This window comes from Diceros bicornis, chromosome 5 (genome assembly GCF_020826845.1).
Source record: "Diceros bicornis minor isolate mBicDic1 chromosome 5, mDicBic1.mat.cur, whole genome shotgun sequence".
In the NCBI taxonomy this organism is placed as follows: Eukaryota; Metazoa; Chordata; class Mammalia; order Perissodactyla; family Rhinocerotidae; genus Diceros; species Diceros bicornis.
Window position 1 is genome coordinate 59,018,703 of NC_080744.1, and position 20,844 is coordinate 59,039,546.

At 38.4% G+C, this 20,844-nt stretch overlaps 1 protein-coding gene across 1 annotated transcript in view; it reads left to right on the top strand.

The window, feature by feature from the left end:
* The window catches only part of ZNF609 (zinc finger protein 609), a 206,430-nt gene that overhangs the window by 131,565 nt on the left and 54,021 nt on the right, over positions 1-20,844 (top strand). Inside the window, exon 3 of the mRNA XM_058541821.1 lies at positions 19,316-19,541. Coding sequence (XP_058397804.1) covers positions 19,316-19,541 — 226 coding nt within the window. The remainder of the gene's footprint in view (positions 1-19,315; positions 19,542-20,844) is intronic.

Here is a 20,844-nt window from a genome sequence, read left to right on the forward strand (position 1 = left end):
AAGGCTCAAGTAAACAAAATTAGAAATGAAAGAGGAGAAATTACAACGGATACCATGGAAATACAGAGGATTATAAGAGAATACTATGAGAAATTATATGCCAACAAATTGGACAATCTAGAAGAAATGGATAAATTCTTAGACTTATACAACCTCCCAAAATTGAACCAAGAAGAAATGGAGAATCTGAATAGACCAATCACAAGTAAAGAGATTGAAATAGTAATCAAAAACCTCCCAAAAAATAAAAGTCCAGGACCAGATGGCTTCTCCAGTGAATTTTACCAAACATTCAAAGAAGATTTAATACCCATCCTCCTCAAACTATTCCAAAAAATAGAGGAAGATGGAACACTTCCTGAATCATTCTATGAGGCCAACATCACCCTGATACCGAAACCAGACAAAGACAATACAAAGAAAGAAAATTACAGGCCAATATCGCTGATGAACATTGATGCAAAAATCCTCAACAAAATATTGGCAAACCGAATACAACAATATATTAAAAAGATCATACACCATGATCAAGTGGGATTTATACCAGAGACGCAAGGATGGTTCAACATCCGCAAATCAATCAACGTGATACATCACATCAACAAAACAAAGAATAAAAACCACATGATCATCTCAATAGACGCAGAGAAGGCATTTGACAAGATACAACATCCATTTATGATAAAAACTCTCAATAAAATGGGAATAGAAGGAAAGTACCTCAACATAATAAAGGCCATATATGACAAACCCACAGCTAACATCATACTCAACGGGGAAAGACTGAAAGCCATTCCTCTGAGAACAGGAACGAGGCAGGGCTGCCCACTCTCACCACTCCTGTTCAACATAGTACTGGAGGTTTTGGCCAGAGCAATTAGGCAAGAAAAAGGAATAAAAGGAATCCAAATAGGTAACGAAGAAGTGAAACTCTCACTATTTGCAGATGACATGATTGTATATATAGAAAACCCTAAAGAATCTGTTGGAAAACTGTTAGAAACAATCAACAACTACAGCAAAGTTGCAGGGTACAAAATCAATCTACAAAAATCAGTTGCATTTCTATATGCTAATAATGAACTAACAGAAAGAGAGCTCAAAAAGATAATACCATTTACAATTGCATCAAAAAGAATAAAATACCTAGGAATAAATCTTACCAAGGAGGTGAAGGACCTATACAATGAGAACTACAAGACATTATTGAGGGAAATCTACGATGACATAAAGAAATGGAAAGATATCCCATGCACGTGGATTGGAAGAATAAACATAGTTAAAATGTCTATATTACCTAAAGCAATCTACAGATTCAATGCAATCCCAATCAGAATCCCAATGACATTCTTCACAGAAATAGAAAAAAGAATACTAAAATTTATATGGGGCAACAAAAGACCCCGAATAGCTAAAGAAATCCTAAAGAAAAAGAACAAAGCAGGAGGCATCACAATTCCTGACTTCAAAACATACTACAAAGCAATAGTAATCAAAACAGCATGGTACTGGTACAAAAACAGACACACAGATCAATGGAACAGAACTGAAAGCCCAGAAATAAAACCACACATATACGGACAGCTAATTTTCGACAAAGGTGCTAAGGACATGCAATGGAGAAAGGAAAGTCTCTTCAATAAATGGTGTTGGGAAAACTGGACATCCACATGCAAAAGAATGAAAGTGGACCATGTGCTATCGCCATTCACAAAAATTAACTCAAAATGGATCAAAGACCTGAAGGTGAGACCTGAAACTATAAAACTCATAGAAGAAAATATAGGCAACACACTATTTGACATTGGGTTTAAAGGAATCTTTTCGGATGACATGCCTACCCAGACTAGGGAAACTAAAGAAAAAATAAACAAGTGGGACTTTATCAGACTAAAGAGCTTTTATAAGACAAATGAAATCAGAATCAAGATGAACGAACAACCAACCAGCTGGGAGAGAATATTTGCAAAACATACATCTGACAAGGGGTTGATCTCCATAATATATAAAGAACTCACACAATTGAACAACAAAAAAACAAACAACCCGATCAAAAAATGGGCAGAGGAAATGAACAGACACTTCTCCAAGGAAGATATACAGATGGCCAATAGGCACATGAAAAGATGCTCAACATCACTAATCATCAGGGAAATGCAAATCAAAACAACACTAAGATACCACCTCACGCCCGTTAGAATGGCTATAATCACCAAGACAAAAAACAACAAATGTTGGAGAGGATGTGGAGAAACAGGAACCCTCATACACAGCTGGTGGGAATGCAAATTGGTGCAGCCTCTATGGAAAACGGTATGGAGATTCCTCAAAGAATTAAAAATAGAGATGCCCTATGATCCAGCCATCCCACTACTGGGAATCTATCCAACGCACCTGAAATCAACAATCCAAAGAGGCTTATGCACCCCTATGTTCATTGCAGCATTATTCACCATAGCCAAGAAGTGGAAGCAACCTAAGTGTCCCTCGACTGACGATTGGATTAAGAAAATGTGGTATATATATACAATGGAATACTACTCAGCCGTAAAAAAAGACAAAATCGTCCCATTTGCAACAACATGGATGGGCCTGGAGCGTATTATGTTAAGTGAAATAAGCCAGAAAGAGAAAGACAAACACTGTATGATCTCACTCATATGTGGAATATAAACCAACACTTGGACAGAGAAAACTGGACTGTGGTTACCCGGGAAGTGGGGGTGGGGGGTGGGCACAAGGGGTGAAGGGAGTCATATATGGGGTGATGGACAAACAAAAATGTACAACCCAAAATTTCACAATGTTAGAAACCATTAAAATATCAATGAAAATCAAAAAAAAAATATATAAATACAAATAATTATTTGCTAAATGATTGAATTTTATGGGTCCAGAGCTTGAAGAAAAACAGTAAAAAGCACTAAGTATTTGGACTTCTCCCAGCCCTGTCCCAAGTACCTTAATTGCCCTCACACTTCCATTGACTGAACATATGACATGAATCCTGAGAAGAGAGGAAACTAAAAGCTGTACTTAACCACTATGCTGATAATTGTCTCAGGCATTTTTGAGTTAATATTTTATTACCTCTATTCTTCAGCTTGTCATGCCTTGTTTTTTCTCTTCTCTGTGACTTCTCACTTACCCACTTGACTCTGACTCAGATTCCTCACACTAAAAGGGTATATCAGAGAAGTGAGGTGGCCCTGAGAGCAGAGGAGGAAGGGTGGAATGACAAGGGCCACGAGAAATCTCTTTCAAGACTCTAATCACTCTAAGGTCACCACTTAGAGTCTAGAATGAGAGGGACTTTGAGTGCCTCTTTTTCTTGCTCAGTGCCCTCAGCTTGAGTGCTTAGCTGGCAGGCGGACACCTTTTCCTCCTCAGTTACTGTCAGAGCAACATGAAGGTCAGGCAGAGAGAGACAAATGAGAGCAGCTCAGGGAAGGGAGGTTACCACGGTAACAAGCAGGCGGGACTGCTATTTGGAAACAGGCCTAATCTTTCTCCTCCTTCTCAGCACAAGAAGATGGGTATTGTTTAGCTGACCTCATCCTTGGGGTGGAAACCATAATCCCTTTCTGACAGTTCCCAGTGACACTGGAGTGAGCTGCTTTGCATTTTAATTTGATAAGCAGTAGCCACAGTTTTCTCAGAAGTGCTAGACACATGACTTTTTCTGGCCCTGTTCCAGGTAGGATTCTGGTTGCCACAGAGAGGAGTTTGGGATTGTTGTTTATTTCTCAACAAGGATTTTCTATATTTGCACATGCATGGAAGATGCTACACAGTTCTCAACAACTAGAATCAAATGTATACAGGTAGTCCGTAGGTTTTGAATATCTGCCTTCTGAAGGTTGAAGAAATGTTCATGTAGTACTGCTGCTATCCTCAGCTCTTAGGAACCACCCAACTGCCAGTCCTATTGCCCAGTGACCTGTACTGACTTAATGTCCTTACCCTTCTACCTCCCACTTCTACTTATATGCCCCACAGTTCTTACATGCTTCACCTACCTGCCCATTTCCTCATGAACCTATGTCCCTTTTGTTATAATAAACCTAAAGCTTCACATATGTAAACATCTCTCCCTTTTCCTTTAAAATAAAAAATAGCTTTGGGGCCGGCCCCGTGGCTTAGCGGTTAAGTGCTCGCGCTCCGCTGCTGGCGGCCCGGGTTCGGATCCCGGGCGCGCACCGACGCACCGCTTTTCCGACCATGCTGAGGCCGCGTCCCACATAACGGCAGCTAGAAGGATGTGCAGCTATGACATACAACTATCTACTGGGGCTTTGGGGGAAAAGGTAAAAAAAAAAAAAAAAGTTTAAAAAATAAAAAATAGCTTTTTTGAAAACTAGAACAATAAATTCATGATATAATGAAAAAATTAAATACTGAAAAATGTGAAAGAAAAACTAAAAATCATCCAGATTCTCACTACCCAAAGATGACTACAAGAACATCCTTCCAAATCTCAACTTCTGTTTCTAACTTCTGATCTACATATTGTATAAGAATCGTATTTACTTATGTAGAGATCAATTTAAAATTAATGGGCTAATCTTGTATATGCTGTATTGTAACCTTTTTTCCACTCAGAAATATGCTGTGGATATTTGTCTTTGATGGTAGATAGAGATCTATGCTATGATGGATTAGATTGTTTCTGGGTTTTTTTGTTTGGCTATTAAAAACACCACTGAAGCAAACTGTCACGTCATACATCTTAGTGCACCTGTCCTGTTATCTTGATATAAATTCTAGAAATGTAATTTTTGGACAAAAGAGTATGGCAACATGTACCAAAATGTAAAATGCACAAACTGTCCTCCCCAGAGTTTCTGCCAGTTCGTATTCCTACCAACTAATTCTGCCTGTTTAGTGCCTGTTGTTTTCTATACTCTTGCCAGCTTGGATATTGTTCAACTCTTTCATCTTTGCCAGTCAGATAGGTGGCAAGTTATATTGTATTTTCATTTGTATTTATATGTTATTCTGAAGTCCTTAAAAATACTCAGAAGACTCCTTCAGATAGTGCACCGAAGACCTACCTACTTCTTCTAATATACTTCCTGTCTTCTTTTCCTAGAGTACTGGCAACTAAGCAAAAAAGAAAAACCAAATCTCATTCATCTTTCTCCGGCCTTTCTCCAAATCAAAACTAAAACCTGTTCCTCCTCTTTTTCTTTTTCTTTCAGTAATGGAATACCATCCACTTGAATTTAAACTCCAGAGATTGGAATTTTGGTCTGTTTTGTTTATAGCATATCCTTAGCACCTAGAATAGAGCCTGGCATGTATTAGATGCCTAGTAAATATTTGTGGAATGAATCATCTCCCAACCATCTGAATCAGAAATTCTCATCATACCTGACTCCTTTGCTGATTACCTACATGTCTGTTACCTGATGAAGTCAAATTGCTTATATGTCCTGAACTTCTCTTGAGTCCTTCCTGTTATCCCCCTACTTCTGACTTAGTGGTTTTATTGCAACAGGCATCTGGCCAGGAGCCCTCCTTTTCAATCTTTTGTAGTCTACTCCCTTCCTTCCATTAATTTTATCTTTGAATATACAAATCTGATAACATCACTGTTTTGCTTTAATTCCTCAGTAATTTCTTAATACCTGCAAAGTTAAGTCCAAATTTTACTCTCCCTGTACTGTTTACTCCAACCAAACCAAACAACTTGGGGTTCTTTGAATATATTGTGTTTGTTCATGCCTCTGCACCTTTGAACAGGCTGTTCCTTCTACTTGGCGTACACTTGCTTCTTTTCTTGGGAAACTCCTACTTATTTATCCTTTAGGTCCACTCCAGCATGAAGTCTTCCCTATTCCCTCTGGCAGTCACTCCATGGGCAGTATCCTTGCAACCCTTTGGTCATCTCTGTTGTGATTATTTGTTTATCAGTTTGTCTCCTAATCTAAAATGAAGTTTTCCAAGCAAGGATATAAACTTTGTATTGACTCTAGAAATATAGGATATCTGTTTTCTTGAGCCTTTCAGAGTTGTGTGATTCTCCATTTTATTGCTCTGTTGAATGGATTTGTGAGTATTAGAATAAGGACTATGTTTAGTAATGAAGGCAGTAAAAATCTAGAATATAGATTATAGTGACTACAATATAATGACTCTTAACTCACATTGTTGGTTGGCCTAGTGTTCTACCTTGGTTAGAGATTTTTAAGGACAGAATTCTTTCCAATATCAGAATACTGTGGTGTCTTTCTAAGTTACAGTATTTAAGAAACTTAACTTTTCTGTCCCTTGAAAGATGAATTGCCACTCTCAATTTCTATAGAATTTTCTGAACCCCATGTGTTAAATATGTTCTATAAAATTCTGAATTTCATAAAGTGTTGTTATTTGGTATTTTGGGGTTTGTTGGTTTATTTTAGAAGAGCTGAGCTACAGAGTAGTTGTTGAAAAGTAAAATATAGTTTAGCAAGGCTTCACTGCATTATGACAGGTGTTTCAGTTCCACTTCAGAAGATATTTGTACTAAAATATCAGAATCATGTTACGATACACTTTAAGCAAAACTCGATATATAAAACTAAGGATTTACCAAAACTAATGTGCAAATCTAAAAACAGTCACAAACTCTTGAACAACCTTTGTTCTTTTTACAAAAGATGAGTTTCCTTTACCAGAGGACTACTAAATAGCAAGTACCCTCTTTTCTCTTTCACAAAGCACCTCAGGTTTTCACAGAATTCAAATATCTAAATCCAAATCAATCATATTGGAAAATTAAATGAATTTGTGCACATAGTTAGAGATCTGGTTGTCTAGGGAATCCTGGTAAATGAGAGAGAATCAGAAGACTGCAGACAGGCAGACGTCCCAATTGTCAAAATTGTAGATGTTCAGCAAGATCCTAGAACAAAACGTTAAACAGATAGTCTGTGAGCTTCTTGCACTCTCCTTCCTGGTTATGCCTAAGCTTCTTTGGAGGAGTATTATATAATGGAAAAGAGCATAAGCTTCAGAGTCAGGCATACCTTGGTTTAAATCCTGGCCCTGCCACCTAATAACTGGGTCATTATGGACAAATCAATTAACTTTCCCAGGGCTCTAGATAATATATGTAGAACTCCTGGCACACAGTAGACGCACAGTAAATTCTTATTATCTTCCCTTCACATCTTTGTTTTCCTTTACCCAGTGCAATTTAGCTTCTGTGCCTTACCCTGTCCTGCAATTTCAACTTCTTGCTAAGGTTATTTAACACCAGCCCATTTTCTTCTTGAAACTCCGTTTTCTCTTGACTTCTTGTGACTCCATTTGGTTTTGGTTCTCTCGTCTTTATTACTGCCTGGGTTCTGGAGCCAAATTGCCCAAGTTGAAATCTCGGTTTTATCACTTAGTAGTTTTGTGGCCTTGGCCAAGTTACCTAACCCATTTAGCCTTAGTATATTCATCTTTAAAAGGAGATACTATATTAATTACTTCAGAGGATTGTTTTGAGGAATACATATAAAATGCTTTGAAAAGTGCTTGGCACACACACAGTAAGCAATAAATTAAAATTTGCTTCTATCATTATGATTATTATCATTTTCAGTTTCTTTGTGGTTTTCTCTTCCTGGATTTAATCCTTTAAATGTTAATGTTTCTTACAATCTCTCCCTACCTGTCTTCTTTTTTTCTCTGTATCCTCTATCCTTGGGCTGTCTCACCAAGCAAGCGCATGGCTTCTGTTACCTACTGCCCTGACCTTTCTCCTGAGTTCCGGTCCTGTATATCTAGCTGCCTACTAACTCATGTCCAGAGTTTAACGTATTTTCTGATTCTGTCTCGCCAACAATTTGTTACTGTTGCTGTTGTTTTCTTGTATCTCCTGTCTGAGATAATGGCACCAGAAACCTTGCAGTCGGCCCAGATTTTTCTTACCTCTTTGATAGTCAATCACAAAGTCCTATTGATTCCACCTCTAACCCATTCCTTTCTTTCCATTACAACTACTAAACCGCCTTGGTTCAAGCTATCATTATATCTTACTTGGACTATTATGGTGGGCTTCTAACTGGTATCCTTGCCTTCTGATTAATCTCTCTCAAAGCCAAAGTAAAAATTTTAAAGGCATATTGGATCATATCACTTTCCTGCTTAAAACTCCACAATGACTTTCTTTACCATGACATGTAATCTCCCCTTATTCCCTCCAACCCCTCCATGCCAAACTATTGTGGTTGCCTCTCAGGCCATGTATTTGGTATTGCATCTGACTAAAATAACTTAATTTTCTTATCTTTCTGTTGAACTTATTCCTTAAGACTTGCCTGAAATGTCACCTGCCTCTCTCCCAGGTGGACATAAGTGATTTTGTACCGTTTATACTTACCTCTTTTGCATCCTTTATGACATTGCTCTAATTACTTGTTTACCCCACCAGACCTAGGGACAGGGATCATATTAAGATTCATCACTTGCCATAGTACAGTGCTTAGACCGTAGTAAGTATTTAATGTTTCTGAATGAAGAAAGGAATCCAGAAAAAAGAATGCTTATTAGAAACCAAATTAAATTCTAAAGCAAGGCACTCTAAACTTCCTCTCTCTCTCTCTCTCTTCCCAATAGAGTTGTTGGGTGGGTAGATTGGTATGCCTTGATTTCTTAAAGATATTTGAAAAAGCCTTTTATGATATTCTTGATGACGTGTCAGTGAAATATGAACTGGATGATGGTACAGTTGGGTGACTTTATAGCTGGCTGAAGACCTATATTTAAAGAGTATTGATTACTAGATGTTTGTCAGCGAGGATGGAGGTGGTATACCACAAGACTATGCCTTTGGTCCAGTCTCTTTCAAAATTTTTATTATAACTTCTGTGACTAAATAGAAAGTATGCATATAAATTTGTGGGTAATATATAGTAGTCAGGACTTTTTCAATTGTGATGGAAACCTGACTCAAGCTAGTTTAAGCAAACAAGGAATTTGTAGGTTTCCACAAATGGAGTTTATTAGTTTCAGGCAGGGATTCAATGTCATCGGGATTCTTTCTTTGCTCATCTCCCTATTCTACTTTCCCCTGAATTGGCTTTATTCTTAGACAAGACTTCTTTGTGTATTAAAAGAAATGGCAACTGGCAGCTCCAGATTTAATTAGTCCTTCCAGCTTAAGAGACCAGAGGAAGAAGGACTCTCTATAGCCTGTGAAGAATGTATTCCATGTAGTTTGAGTAGAGTTTGGCCCACTTCTGTAGTGGAGTGAAGTTAGGGGAATAGATTTCCCGCAGGAAAGACAAATTTCTCTACCAGAAGAAGGAAGGGAAAGCATGATGAAAAGTCAAAACTGACTATCATGAACCACTACAGATGGTTCACTACAAGCACTGAATGTCTGAATAGAGATTGACAACGTCTTAAGAGACTGAAATGAAAGATGGAATTAAATTAACAAGATATCGTTATTATTACTATCATCATCATTATTATTCCTGGCTAAAATTTATTGAACTTTCACTGTGTCTTCGGTACTGTACACAAAGCACTTTACGTTCAGTTAATTGCTACAATGACTGTGTGAAATATAGGTACCCTTGATGTTTTTATTTTACGTAAGAGGAAACTGAGGCTCGGAAAGATTGCATAATGTATCTGTGGTCACCCAGCTATTAAGTAATTGAGCTGAGATTTCAGCCAGTCTGTCTTTTAGGAAGATGAGCATCTAAAGTTTAAAACAGTTACCTACATTTTTGTTACGTGAACAAATAAGGTATAGAACAGTGTGTACACTGTCATTTGTGTAAAAAGAATAAAGGGAAGGGCATATAAACAAGCAAATACGTATGCATTATGTTGGTTGCTTCTGGGAAAGGAAACTAGGGGTCAGGGATGGAAGAAAATCTTTTCAAAGTTTGAGTAGAAAAGATCTAGAGAGTTTTAATGGACATGAAATTCAATATGAGCTTTCAAGAGTGAGTTGACTCTTACTGTAGCTAATAATGGCTATCATTTGAGGTTGCCAGAATACTGTAGGCACACTGCTAGGCACTTGACATATGTTAAAGAATTTAATCTTTTAAACTACCCTAGTAAAGTAAGGGTTATTTTCTCTACCTGCATAGGTGTATGGGGATGGAGTTCAAATAGGGGGTTTGTGACTACTTATTATAGAAAAGATTTCACCCTTTAGTGGTTAGTTAGGTGATCTTTAAGTTTCTTCCACACTATGATGCTATGATTTTGTCTTTGTGTATTCTGTTAGGAATATATACATGATATAAAATGTGATGCTATAGTATAAACATCCCTCTAGGAGCCCAAATCAGCTTTGCTGCTTAAGGTGTGTTCTTTAGATAGAAGGACCTCTCGTCAGAATTACCCATTGTTTCCTGTCAAATCCATGAGTCTTATGAGGAAGGTATACAAAATCGGTGGACATTCTCTGACCTTCTAGAACACAAAATCACCTAGGAGACACTTGGGCAATGAAGCCTATCTAAGCAGATGGTCATTTCCCACTTGGTTCAGCAGTGCTAAGGTGTCCATAATCAGGAGTTAATCCATACAGTACAACACCCTTCATCCACTTTGAAGTTTTAACTCTACAGTTTTAGCTTAAATAGCAAAGACAAGGAAGACTTCCATACAAAATGATGGCTCCTGGTTAATTAAGGACCCATTTTAAAATTTCTTTTGGCATGTTTAATTTCTGATCCACTAAGTTGTAATTTCAGAGAAGTCTTATCCTTGGCAATTTGAAAACAAATAGGCACTAGAGAGGCTGATGCCCCCTCCCCCCACAAGGGTAAGGGTCAATTTTGTCAGTAGTTAATGACCATCATTCATTTGTCCATTTTCTAAACAATTAACTAAGCCCTTCATTCTCCCAAATTTTTAAAATACTCACTTATTACTTAATTGCTGAAATTTATTAATACCCAACTTGTAAACATCCCTTACTTATAAAATCCTTAGTCTGTGGATCTTAGGAGCATTCTCTCCTACTCCACCCTTGCTAATAATTTTCCCTGCCTTAGTGTCTCTTCTTCCTTCACCCTTCCTTCCAGACTGCCCTATTGTGGCAGACACTCTTGTTTGCCTACTAAACAGGCAATCTTCCTCAACTTCCTTGCTACCAGAATCCCAGTTTTGTTTAGTATTCAGATGGGCATATGCTTCTGGGAAAGCTGATCACTTCCCCAATCCCAGATCATGAAACTTGATTAGTTCTCAAAATATAACCCTCAGACCTCTAGGTATCTTACAGACTTTTCCAGAGGTTCTGCTAGGTCAAAACTATTTTCAGGGCCAGCCCTGGGGGCCTGGTGGTTAAGTTTGGCACACTCTGCTTCGGCAGCCCAGGTTTGGTTCCCAGGCATGAACCTACACCACTTATCTATCAGTGGCCATGCTGTGACAGCGGCTCACATACAAAATAGAGGAAGATTGGCAACAGATGTTAGCTCAGGGCGAATCTTCCTCAGCAAAAAACAACTATTTTCATTATAATACTATGACATTATTTGCCCTTTTTACCCTGTTGACATTTGCACTGATGGGCAAAAGCAGTGGTGGGTAAAATGGCTGGCATCTTGGCATAAACCAAATCAGTGACACAAATCAGTACTAGTAGCCATCACATTCTTCACTGCTGTGCCCTCAGAGTAAAAGATAAAAATGTTTATAAAGCCAGTTTTACTTTAAAATACCTTTAATAAAGTGATGAAAATTATTAGTTTATTAAATCTTGACCTTTGAGAACTGTATGTCATTTTATATTCTATGTGACAAAATGGGAAGTACACATAAAGCCCCTCTGCTCATGCCAAAGTACAATGTTTATCTCTAGGAAAAACACTTGTGCAATTGAGTTGCAAGCTGAACTAGCCATTGTTTTCATGGAATGCCATTTTTACTTGAAAGAACAATTGACAAATTATAGTTATTCAGACTTGGATATTTGGCAGACATTTTCTTGAAAGTGAATGAAATGAGCCTATTATTCCAAGGAAAACAACTGACAATATTTTTTGTTAATTATAAAATTTGAGCTTTCAAGCAAACATTATAATTTTGGAAAATCTGTGTCTGCCTCTCTGTGAGTTTGACAGCTTACCACTACTTACAGACTTTTCTGATGAGCTCAGAGGCAATATTAAGGAATATGACTTTTTGATATTAATGAAATGTGTCAGTACTTGAAAGAGCTGTATAATTCAGTGAACCAATATTTTCCAAATAACTAATGCATGATGTTAAAAAATCACGCATGGGGGCTGGCCCAGTGGCACAGTGGTTAAGTTTGCGCACTCTGCTTCGGTGGCCCAGGGTGCGCAGGTTCGGATCCCAGGCGCGGATGGACACACTGCTTATCAAGCCACGTTGTGGCGGCATCCCATATAAAGTAGAGGAAGATGGGCACAGATGTTAGCCCAGGGCCAGTCTTCCTCAGCAAAAAGAGGAGGATTGGTGACAGATGTTAGCTCAGGGCTAATCTTCCTCACAAAAAAAAAAACAAAAAAAAAAAAGAAAAAAGTCATGCATGGGTAAAAGAAACACTCAAAGTGCAAGATAGACCCATGGCTTGTAATAGAATACAAAAAGTTCATTGATACAGTTTTAGATTCCACGTTGCCACTAACCTTTAAGAACTATCACTTGTTGAGTTTTGGTGTCATATCAAAGAAGAATATCCACAGTTATCTGAAAAGGCTATATATAATCTGTGTATCTGTGTGAGGCCAGTTTTCTTAAATACTTAACCAAAACATTTCAGCAACAGATTGAATGCAGAAGCAGACATGAGAATCTAGCTGTCTCCTATTAAACCAGACATTGAAGAGATCTGCAAAATGTAGATCAAGGCCACTCTTCTGTTTTTTCCTTTCTTTTGAAAAATTGTAGCTATTTTTACTTAAATACATAATAGATTTTTAAATGTTATTTTAAACAAGTTAATGCATATTCAATTTTTTCTCTTTAAATTGTAGTATGGTGAATATCAATAGATATATTCCACATAAAAGCTCTTTGGCGTTCTCAATTTTCTATTCATCTTTTTATTCTGAGATAATTGTAGTTGTAATAAATAATTCAGAGAGATCTCGTGTACCTTTTACTTAGTTTCCCCTAGTGGTAACACCTTTCAAAGCTATGGTACGATATCACAACAGGGATATTGACATTGATGCAATCCACTTATCTTGTTCAGATTTCCCCTGTTTTACTTGTACTCATTTGTGTGTGTGTATTTAGTTCTATGCAATTTTATCGTGTAGTTTTGGGTATTTACCACACAGTCAAGATACAGAATAGTTCCATCACTACAAGGATCCCTTGTGTTGCCCTTTCCTAACCACACCCACCTCCCTTCCGCCTCTCACTGACCCTTACCCCTGGCCACTACTAATCTATTCTCTGTGTCTCTAAGTTTGTCATTTCAAAATTATTAGTTGTTTTAAATAAGTTAATTAGTACATATTAAAATCTTTCCGTTTTAATTTTGAATATGATAAATATCAGTTGATATAGCCTACATAAATAAAAGCTCTGTAAGGTTCTCAATTTTTAAGACTGTGAAGTTTTTCCTGAGACCAAAAAGTTTAAGAAAAGCAGGGAAAATCATTCCCATTTCTCCTTTCCACCCTACTGCAGAGCAAGATATGGTTTGTGATGTCTCAATTTAGAATTCTCATGTTTTCTCGTAGGACCATCAATATGAATCATGATTAGATTCTGTAGTACGGTTTGATCCATCCGTGTTATAAGTTAAACTGAGAATTTTCTTCTGACATCTGTGATTCCAAATGTTTCAGAAAAAGGCGTTAGCCTTCTGTTGTGTTCACCTTATTTTGTTTGTGGAGTATTGTTTGTTTGTTTGTTTTTGTATCCTAAGAGGTAAGAGAATGGAGTAGAGATGACAAGCTCCAGCCCTGACTTTTTAGGAAATGAGTATGTGAAAGGAGATAAGAAGTGTATTTGGAAAAGGAAGTATTTGCAGCCAAAGAATGAATTTTTCTCGGATTCTTTATTCTTGAGAAGCTAATTCTAGTGCTTCCCATGGAACAATACAGGAATGGGAGGGATCATAAACCTGTGGGAAAAAAATAGTCAAGTTTCAGAGGTAGTACTTAGGTCCCTATCATCACTCATCAGCTGCAAAGTTAATAGCTTTGCTGAAGGACAATGTGGTAAATTTCAAGCAGGCAGGAGAATGAGAAGACCTAGAAGAGCAGAATAGATATTTCATTCAGCAAAAACTTTTGCCACTGCCACGTGGTTTGTGTTGTGTCTTTTATTTTCATTTATGAGATTTTTCTCCTTTGTTAAATTTTCAGCATAATTTATCCATTCCCACACACTGAGAATTTAGACAGGCTTGAGTATCAGGATTGTTTGATCCTTTATCTCCTCTTCGCTAGAAGAGCTCTTTAGGGTCTGAGCCTGAAACTGTATAAGGATCATTGCAGGAGAACTCTCTATGGCTAGTATGTAGCCTTCAAATTCTGTGTTCACTGCACTTGCGTTTTCTGGTACGCACTGAAACGGCCTTCACTGCTGACCTTGACCAGGTGCTGATTGGTTAAAATTGAGTACTAAAGTAAGTCTTCTGTGAATAATAGAATATGTAGCTTCTAAGAACTGTTTGATGTCTGGTTATGGTGCCAGCTACTGTCTTTTTCTCTTTTTCCTTCTTGCCTTCTGCTACAAGATGTCTTGGAAATTAACCAGAGTTACAATCAAATTCTTTTTCAAAGCAGCCTATGTGAAGTCTGGAAGCTCAGCAGACCAGCAGCCTCTTTTTTCTTTCTTTTTTTTAAACGGAGAGGCAGGGTCAAAGAGTACTTAGTGTTTGAAAAGGGGCTGATTTGCTCCTTCACTAGTAGTGAAATGTTGTGTTGTTTTGAGATTTACTCGGAAAATTGTGTTGCATTCTGACAAGAGCTTTGTGGAAAGCAGGAATTCAGATTTCTCCTTCCATCCTCAGTTATTCCATGATTTTTACCTGCCAGCCGCTTGCAACAAGGAATCACTGGTATTTCAGAATAAGCAAAATAATCCTTAATTATTAAAAAATAATACAGTAAACTTATTTATTTATTTTTTTGTGAGGAGGATCGGCCCTAAGCTAACATCTGCCAATCCTCCTCTTGTTTTGCTGAGGAAGACTGGCCTTGGGCTAACATCCGTACCCATCTTCCTCCACTTTATATGGGACGCCGCCACAGCATGATGGCTTGTGTGCATCGGCGCGCCCGGGATCCGAACCAGCGAACCCAGCGCCGCCGCAGCGGAGCACACGCACTTAACTGCTTGCCACTGGGCCGGCCCCCAGTAAACTTATTTTGTCTCAAAATCCCAGTCAACAGGAGGCAGTTCAAGTAACTGAGGATTTTTTCCTTTTGTATTTTAATTTGAGAGACAAATAAATAACATCATAAATTGATAAATGGGCTTCAAAAAAATACCTGCTCTTCTTAATAACCCACAGTAAAAACTTTGTGAGCAAATCAAGTTGTATATAAAACATTGGCAGGGGGCATACTTCTATGTTTGTCCATGAATCAGGAACCTATTTTACTGTTAGTATTGCTGATGCTGAGTCACTGTAAAATCTTGAAGGACCTTTGGAATTATTGAAGAAAGAGAATGTCTTATTAATATAGTATTTAGTATATTTGGTGACATTCTACTTTCTATATAATCGTATCCAATAATTCTGAATAAATCTGAACACTCATCTAACCATTATCTCCAATTATCTTTCATTCTTGGATAAAATGGAGTTTTTAGAGCTACTGCAGTTATCAGTAGAAACAGCTTCCTTTCTGCCTTTTGACTGTGCAGGTGAAGGTACCAGACTTATATTTGTGAAGGGGAGAGGGGACGGTCTGTCCCGAATATTTCTTCACTGCATTTTCTACCCCAATAATTATGTTGCAGCCTTCAAATTTTTCCTCCATCACTGCCTCTCTTGTGTGGGAGTCATCTGAAGTCAGTGTATAATTACTTCTTGCTGGGAGAATAATGCCTCTGGCCTTTCTTTATTCTCTCCAGTCCTCATCTCTGTGTCACCTGCCTGTCAGCACTCAAATCCCTAATAGGTGCTATTAAGACTAATATCTAAAGGTGAATTGAAAAGAAGTATCATTGAAAGATACAGGACATGAACTGTTGGGAAGCTTCAGAGATTTCCATCTTTAAATTCTCTGTAAGTCTCTTTTCAGGTTTTGTTTTGTTTTGTTGTTTACCTCCCCATTCGGTGAGCGCCAGGAGCCATGGTGGCACTTCTTAGCCTTTCAGAGACTGAGAATTGCCCCAGCTTTTATCATTGTCATAGTTGTTGAGGTAGATCTTAACTTTTTACATTCTTGTTCCTTATTTTCCCTGCTGGCACCTATCTCCTGGCAATCCCTGCTCTTACATCCTAGGTGTATGGGAAAGATGGCAAAATGAGTCATTTTCTGATTTCTATCCTCTCCTGGAAAGTGATAAATGAAGCTATGTTTGTCCCAATGAATAGTAGAATATGAAATCCCATAAAACCACCTAGGTTGTTAGATGAATATCACAGAGCTGCTTATTATACATCATGGCTTAATGTAGATTATAGATGTGACCAAACGGTAATTAGCAGAGCTGGAGCTGTAATTAAACATTATTGTGCCATTTTGTGATTTCTCCTTAGATTTCTGTTGCAAAGTAGAAGGAAACTAAATAGTTCCAAACACATAGGTGGATTTCTTCGCTTCTCCCCACCCCCAAAAGTCTCTCTTAATTAACTAAATAATTAAATAAAATCATCCTCACACGGAGATCCTAAACTCTTAGTAACTCTGATCAGTAAGGGTAGTTTGATGTATACACACATTAATCAGCTCCTCATATGTATTAGTTCTGTTATTCTTAGTAATCAGTTCAGCTAAGATTCTTCTCTTCAGATGTTCTGTAGCAGGGTTTAATTTGGCAGACTGCTTGAATGCAACAATGGTGTTTTCCTACTTACATCTTAGATGTTGTTTTCTGGATCTGTCAGTACAGAATTCTGAGCTTGCCTTTATCTAGAATGTTAGTAGCTTATCTTCTCCCTGGCCTCCCAGCAGCACTGAATAACCTAGCGGGAAATGAAACCACTTCCAGCAAAGAGGTGTCCTTGATGGCTGAGAATATGTAGGTGACTCGCTGGGGATTTACCTCCTTCTATGCTTGGGATTGCTGCCTCAGCAATGGAACAAGTTGGCAACAGGACATGCTCAAGCAAGGCAATCAGAAAGTTCACAGGAGTGACCTAGAAGGTTTAGGCCAATCTCTGTGTCCAGGCAAGAGGACCTTGCAGGAATTTCTCTTGCTAGTAGAAGAAAGGTATAGAAAAGGGAACAGACTCTAAGCAAAGGAAATGCACATACTGCAAAATTACTTCTGTCTCAGTTCTTCCCCAAGACAAAAAACAGAGGAATAGAAGTAAGGCCAAGAGTAAAGATGATCCATATACTTTGTCTCTAATTTCCCCTTTCTAGTAACTCTCAAGGGTAAAATCTCCAGGAAACTTCCTTTGCAAAGAGTTAAGAGCCACCTTTTTATAGCATTCCTGAAAGGGCTTAATGATTAGAGCCAGATTCCAACACTGCACAGGAGTATAGGGAGTCCAGTTTACTTTTTCTGTGTTGTTTTTACCTTCAAATCTGTGCATGGAAATTTTAAAGGGTCTTCCAAGGATCTAGCACATCCCAAGAAGGTTTCCAAATTAAATTATAAATAACTGATTTTCAAGAGAGCAAACATGCCTTTTGGCATTTACCATAATGCGGAGGATTCATTATACAGGCTTCCACTTTAATTTCATTTTATGAAAAAGGTGGAGTTAGGGAAGTACAGGATGGGTGTATGTGACAAAAAAGCAGATAAGGATAATGTTTTGACAGCTTTTCAGGGACCAGAATTAATCAGAATCAGTGTTTTAGCATTCTGTGGACTCTGACAGTGATGATCCGCAAATAGCAGTGACTTCTAAGCCAAACTGCAAAGAATGGATGCGATACCCACATCTCAGCTTCTGAGTTATACTTGAGGCCAGAAAGGTGTGTGTGTGTATGCATGTATGTGTTAGGAGAAGGGAGGTGGATTGTAGGTAGAGCAGTGGTCATGTAGTGAACTATTCCAGAACTAGAGTTCTTTGCAGAGCTGTCCAGCAGCTTGGGTTATGGGTGCAGTGTATGGCTCTCTCTGAATGTAGGTCTGGTGAAGGAGTACATTCAACCTGGACTAAAAAGTCTTTCACAAGGTAAAGAGAGTCCCAATCCTTGACTCTTATTTTCTAGGTCTTCTGATTGTATCATATTTAATCTTCAGGAAAGATCAGTCAGTGTGTGTATTGAATGCCTTTGCGTATGCAAAACACTATGTTGACTATAGATTCAGAGCTGGTACTTTGTCAAACTGATAAATGTTGCGATTTAAAGAGTTAAGGGATTATTACTCTCTTTATTACAACTTTTCTTCTAACTCTAAATGTGTTGCATTCTTCTTAGAATCTAGGTAATTGCATTCTTGTGAGAGGTTCTAGTTTTGGTGGTAGATTGCTGATCCTTGTGTTCGACTGTTTCTATCTGTGTGTGTGTAATCAGCTTCATCTGCAGACTGCTGTGGATTGGCTTCTGGATAGTAGCAGCACCCTCTGTTTCTTATACATAAATTTGATGTTAGATTCACACTCCAAAACACCATTCTTATTAACCAATTGCTGTTATAATTTCTGAGGGTTAGAAACCCCCATCAGGTTGCTCCCAGCCCTCCTATAACTTAAGTAGATTTCCTTTTAACTAAAGATGAATTAAAGCTCCAGTTTTCTTGAAGTGGCATTCCTAGGATCTGGATATTTCTCCCCCTTTTTATCCCCACCTGTATTCTTCTGTTTTATATATGATTAATGTATTCTTTGTTGAATGATAGATTGGTGGGAAGCATAGTGGTGGCAGTAGAACATGCCTCAGAAGCTAGGCCTTTTCTTTCTCATCAGTCTATGTGCCCTGTTGCTATTGAAGTCTGGCTCTGATTCTCTTTCAATAGAGATTTTTAAATGAGACAAGATTTTTTAATACACTTTCAGCCAAGCACAATTTATGAGGAAGATCATTAATAAGAAATAGAACTGCTCCTAACACAGGGTGCACTCATCTAAACCACTAGATTTGTAGTGGTATCATGAGCTAGAACTTGAAAAGAAGGACCAAAGTCTTATATTTACAGCCCTCCACACTCTGGCAGGAAGGGGCATAGGACTAGATTAAATACAGAGAAGGTATTTCCTCTAAATTTTCTCCCTGCAACTCAGCTACTACTTTCTCTTCCCCCACAGATGGAGTCCCCTGTCTCTACACCAGCGGTGCTGCCGCTGCACCTTTTGGTGCCAGTGGTCAGTAATGACATCTCATCCCCCTGCGAGCAGATCATGGTTCGTACCCGATCAGTTGGGGTCAACACATGTGATGTGGCTCTTGCCACAGAGCCTGAGTGCCTGGGGCCCTGTGAACCTGGGACAAGCGTCAACCTCGAGGGCATCGTGTGGCAGGAAACAGAAGATGGTAAGTGCTATGTGTGCCGTCCCATCCCTTCTCAACCTGCTTCTGCCAACAGGGGCTTATTGTTGTAAATAATACCAAATGTTTATTAGGAGTATCAAGTGACCATGGTCTGATGGTGTTACCTACCCAGAGTATTACAGCAAACTTATTAGTAAAATCACCCAGCTTCTAGAGAGTGGCAGTTTTTTAAATTAATTATCTCCCCGTCATAGCTATTCAGCAGTGTTGGCCCTGGTACTTTAGCAGTCATTTGATAGGTGTTGGCCAGGCAATTCAATTCTATACTCTCAATAACCTCTCTATCATTTTATATGGGAGAATTTGAATGTAAATTAACTTTGGGGTCAGTCTTGAAGAGAAAAAGTAGTAAAAGGGCAGCTATGGGAGTCAAGGAAATGGAAAACAGTCACTTTTAAATTAAATTATGTTAGTGTTGGGTCCTTGAATATGCAACTCTTGCCTTTTTTAACACCTGAAGGAGAAGCCAGTGCCTTCCCATTGGTTGCCTCATTGCCCAGCCACCCACACTGCTTCATGCATCTGTCAGTACAGATTTTATAGGCCTAGGCAACAGGGGAATGTTTACATGGTCTTGTTTTCAGGCTTCCAGTAAGCAGTTGGTTCACTGTAGGGTGCTGCTGCCCAAGGCTACCATCCAGACTTCTTGTATATTCCATTTGCCCCTGAGAATAGAATCTCTTCTGTTTTAGAAGTTAAACCTGAAAAAATAGAATAGGCAGGCAAAGGGACTTAACCAGGTATTTCAGATCCCTTGGTATCACCTGTGGCAATTTGATTTCAGCACATAACATTCTTTTCTTTAAAGAATCCAAGTCCTCGTCAAAGTATGTGTGGTTAGAGAGGCTGGGCCTCGCAGTCCCATCAGGTCTCTCCATCAATAACCAGACTTTCAAAGCATCCCCACTCTAGGGAGTTGAGAGGCCCAGAGGAGCACAGCTCATTATCTCTGATTATCATAAGCTGTCTTGTCAATCTGCCTGTGGAAATTCAGGCGTTTCATTCTGGTCATTCTGATAAAAATCTGTTCCTCTGAATATTGTGTTGTGATTCAGTATTTATTTAAAGTCTATCATGCACTGCCTGATGTGATACAGGTTAAGAATTCTGTGTTCTTGGCTCTGTTGTCATTAACAATATAGTAAAGCTTCAGCTTTCAGAATAATGTTGCTGTGAGGTTTTATTGTATGCCCGGGACAATAATGAAAACAAAAATCCTCTTGTGATAGAAACTGATGCAGAGACAGTGGAAAGAGAGGTTGACCCCAGAGGTTGACTCTGGATA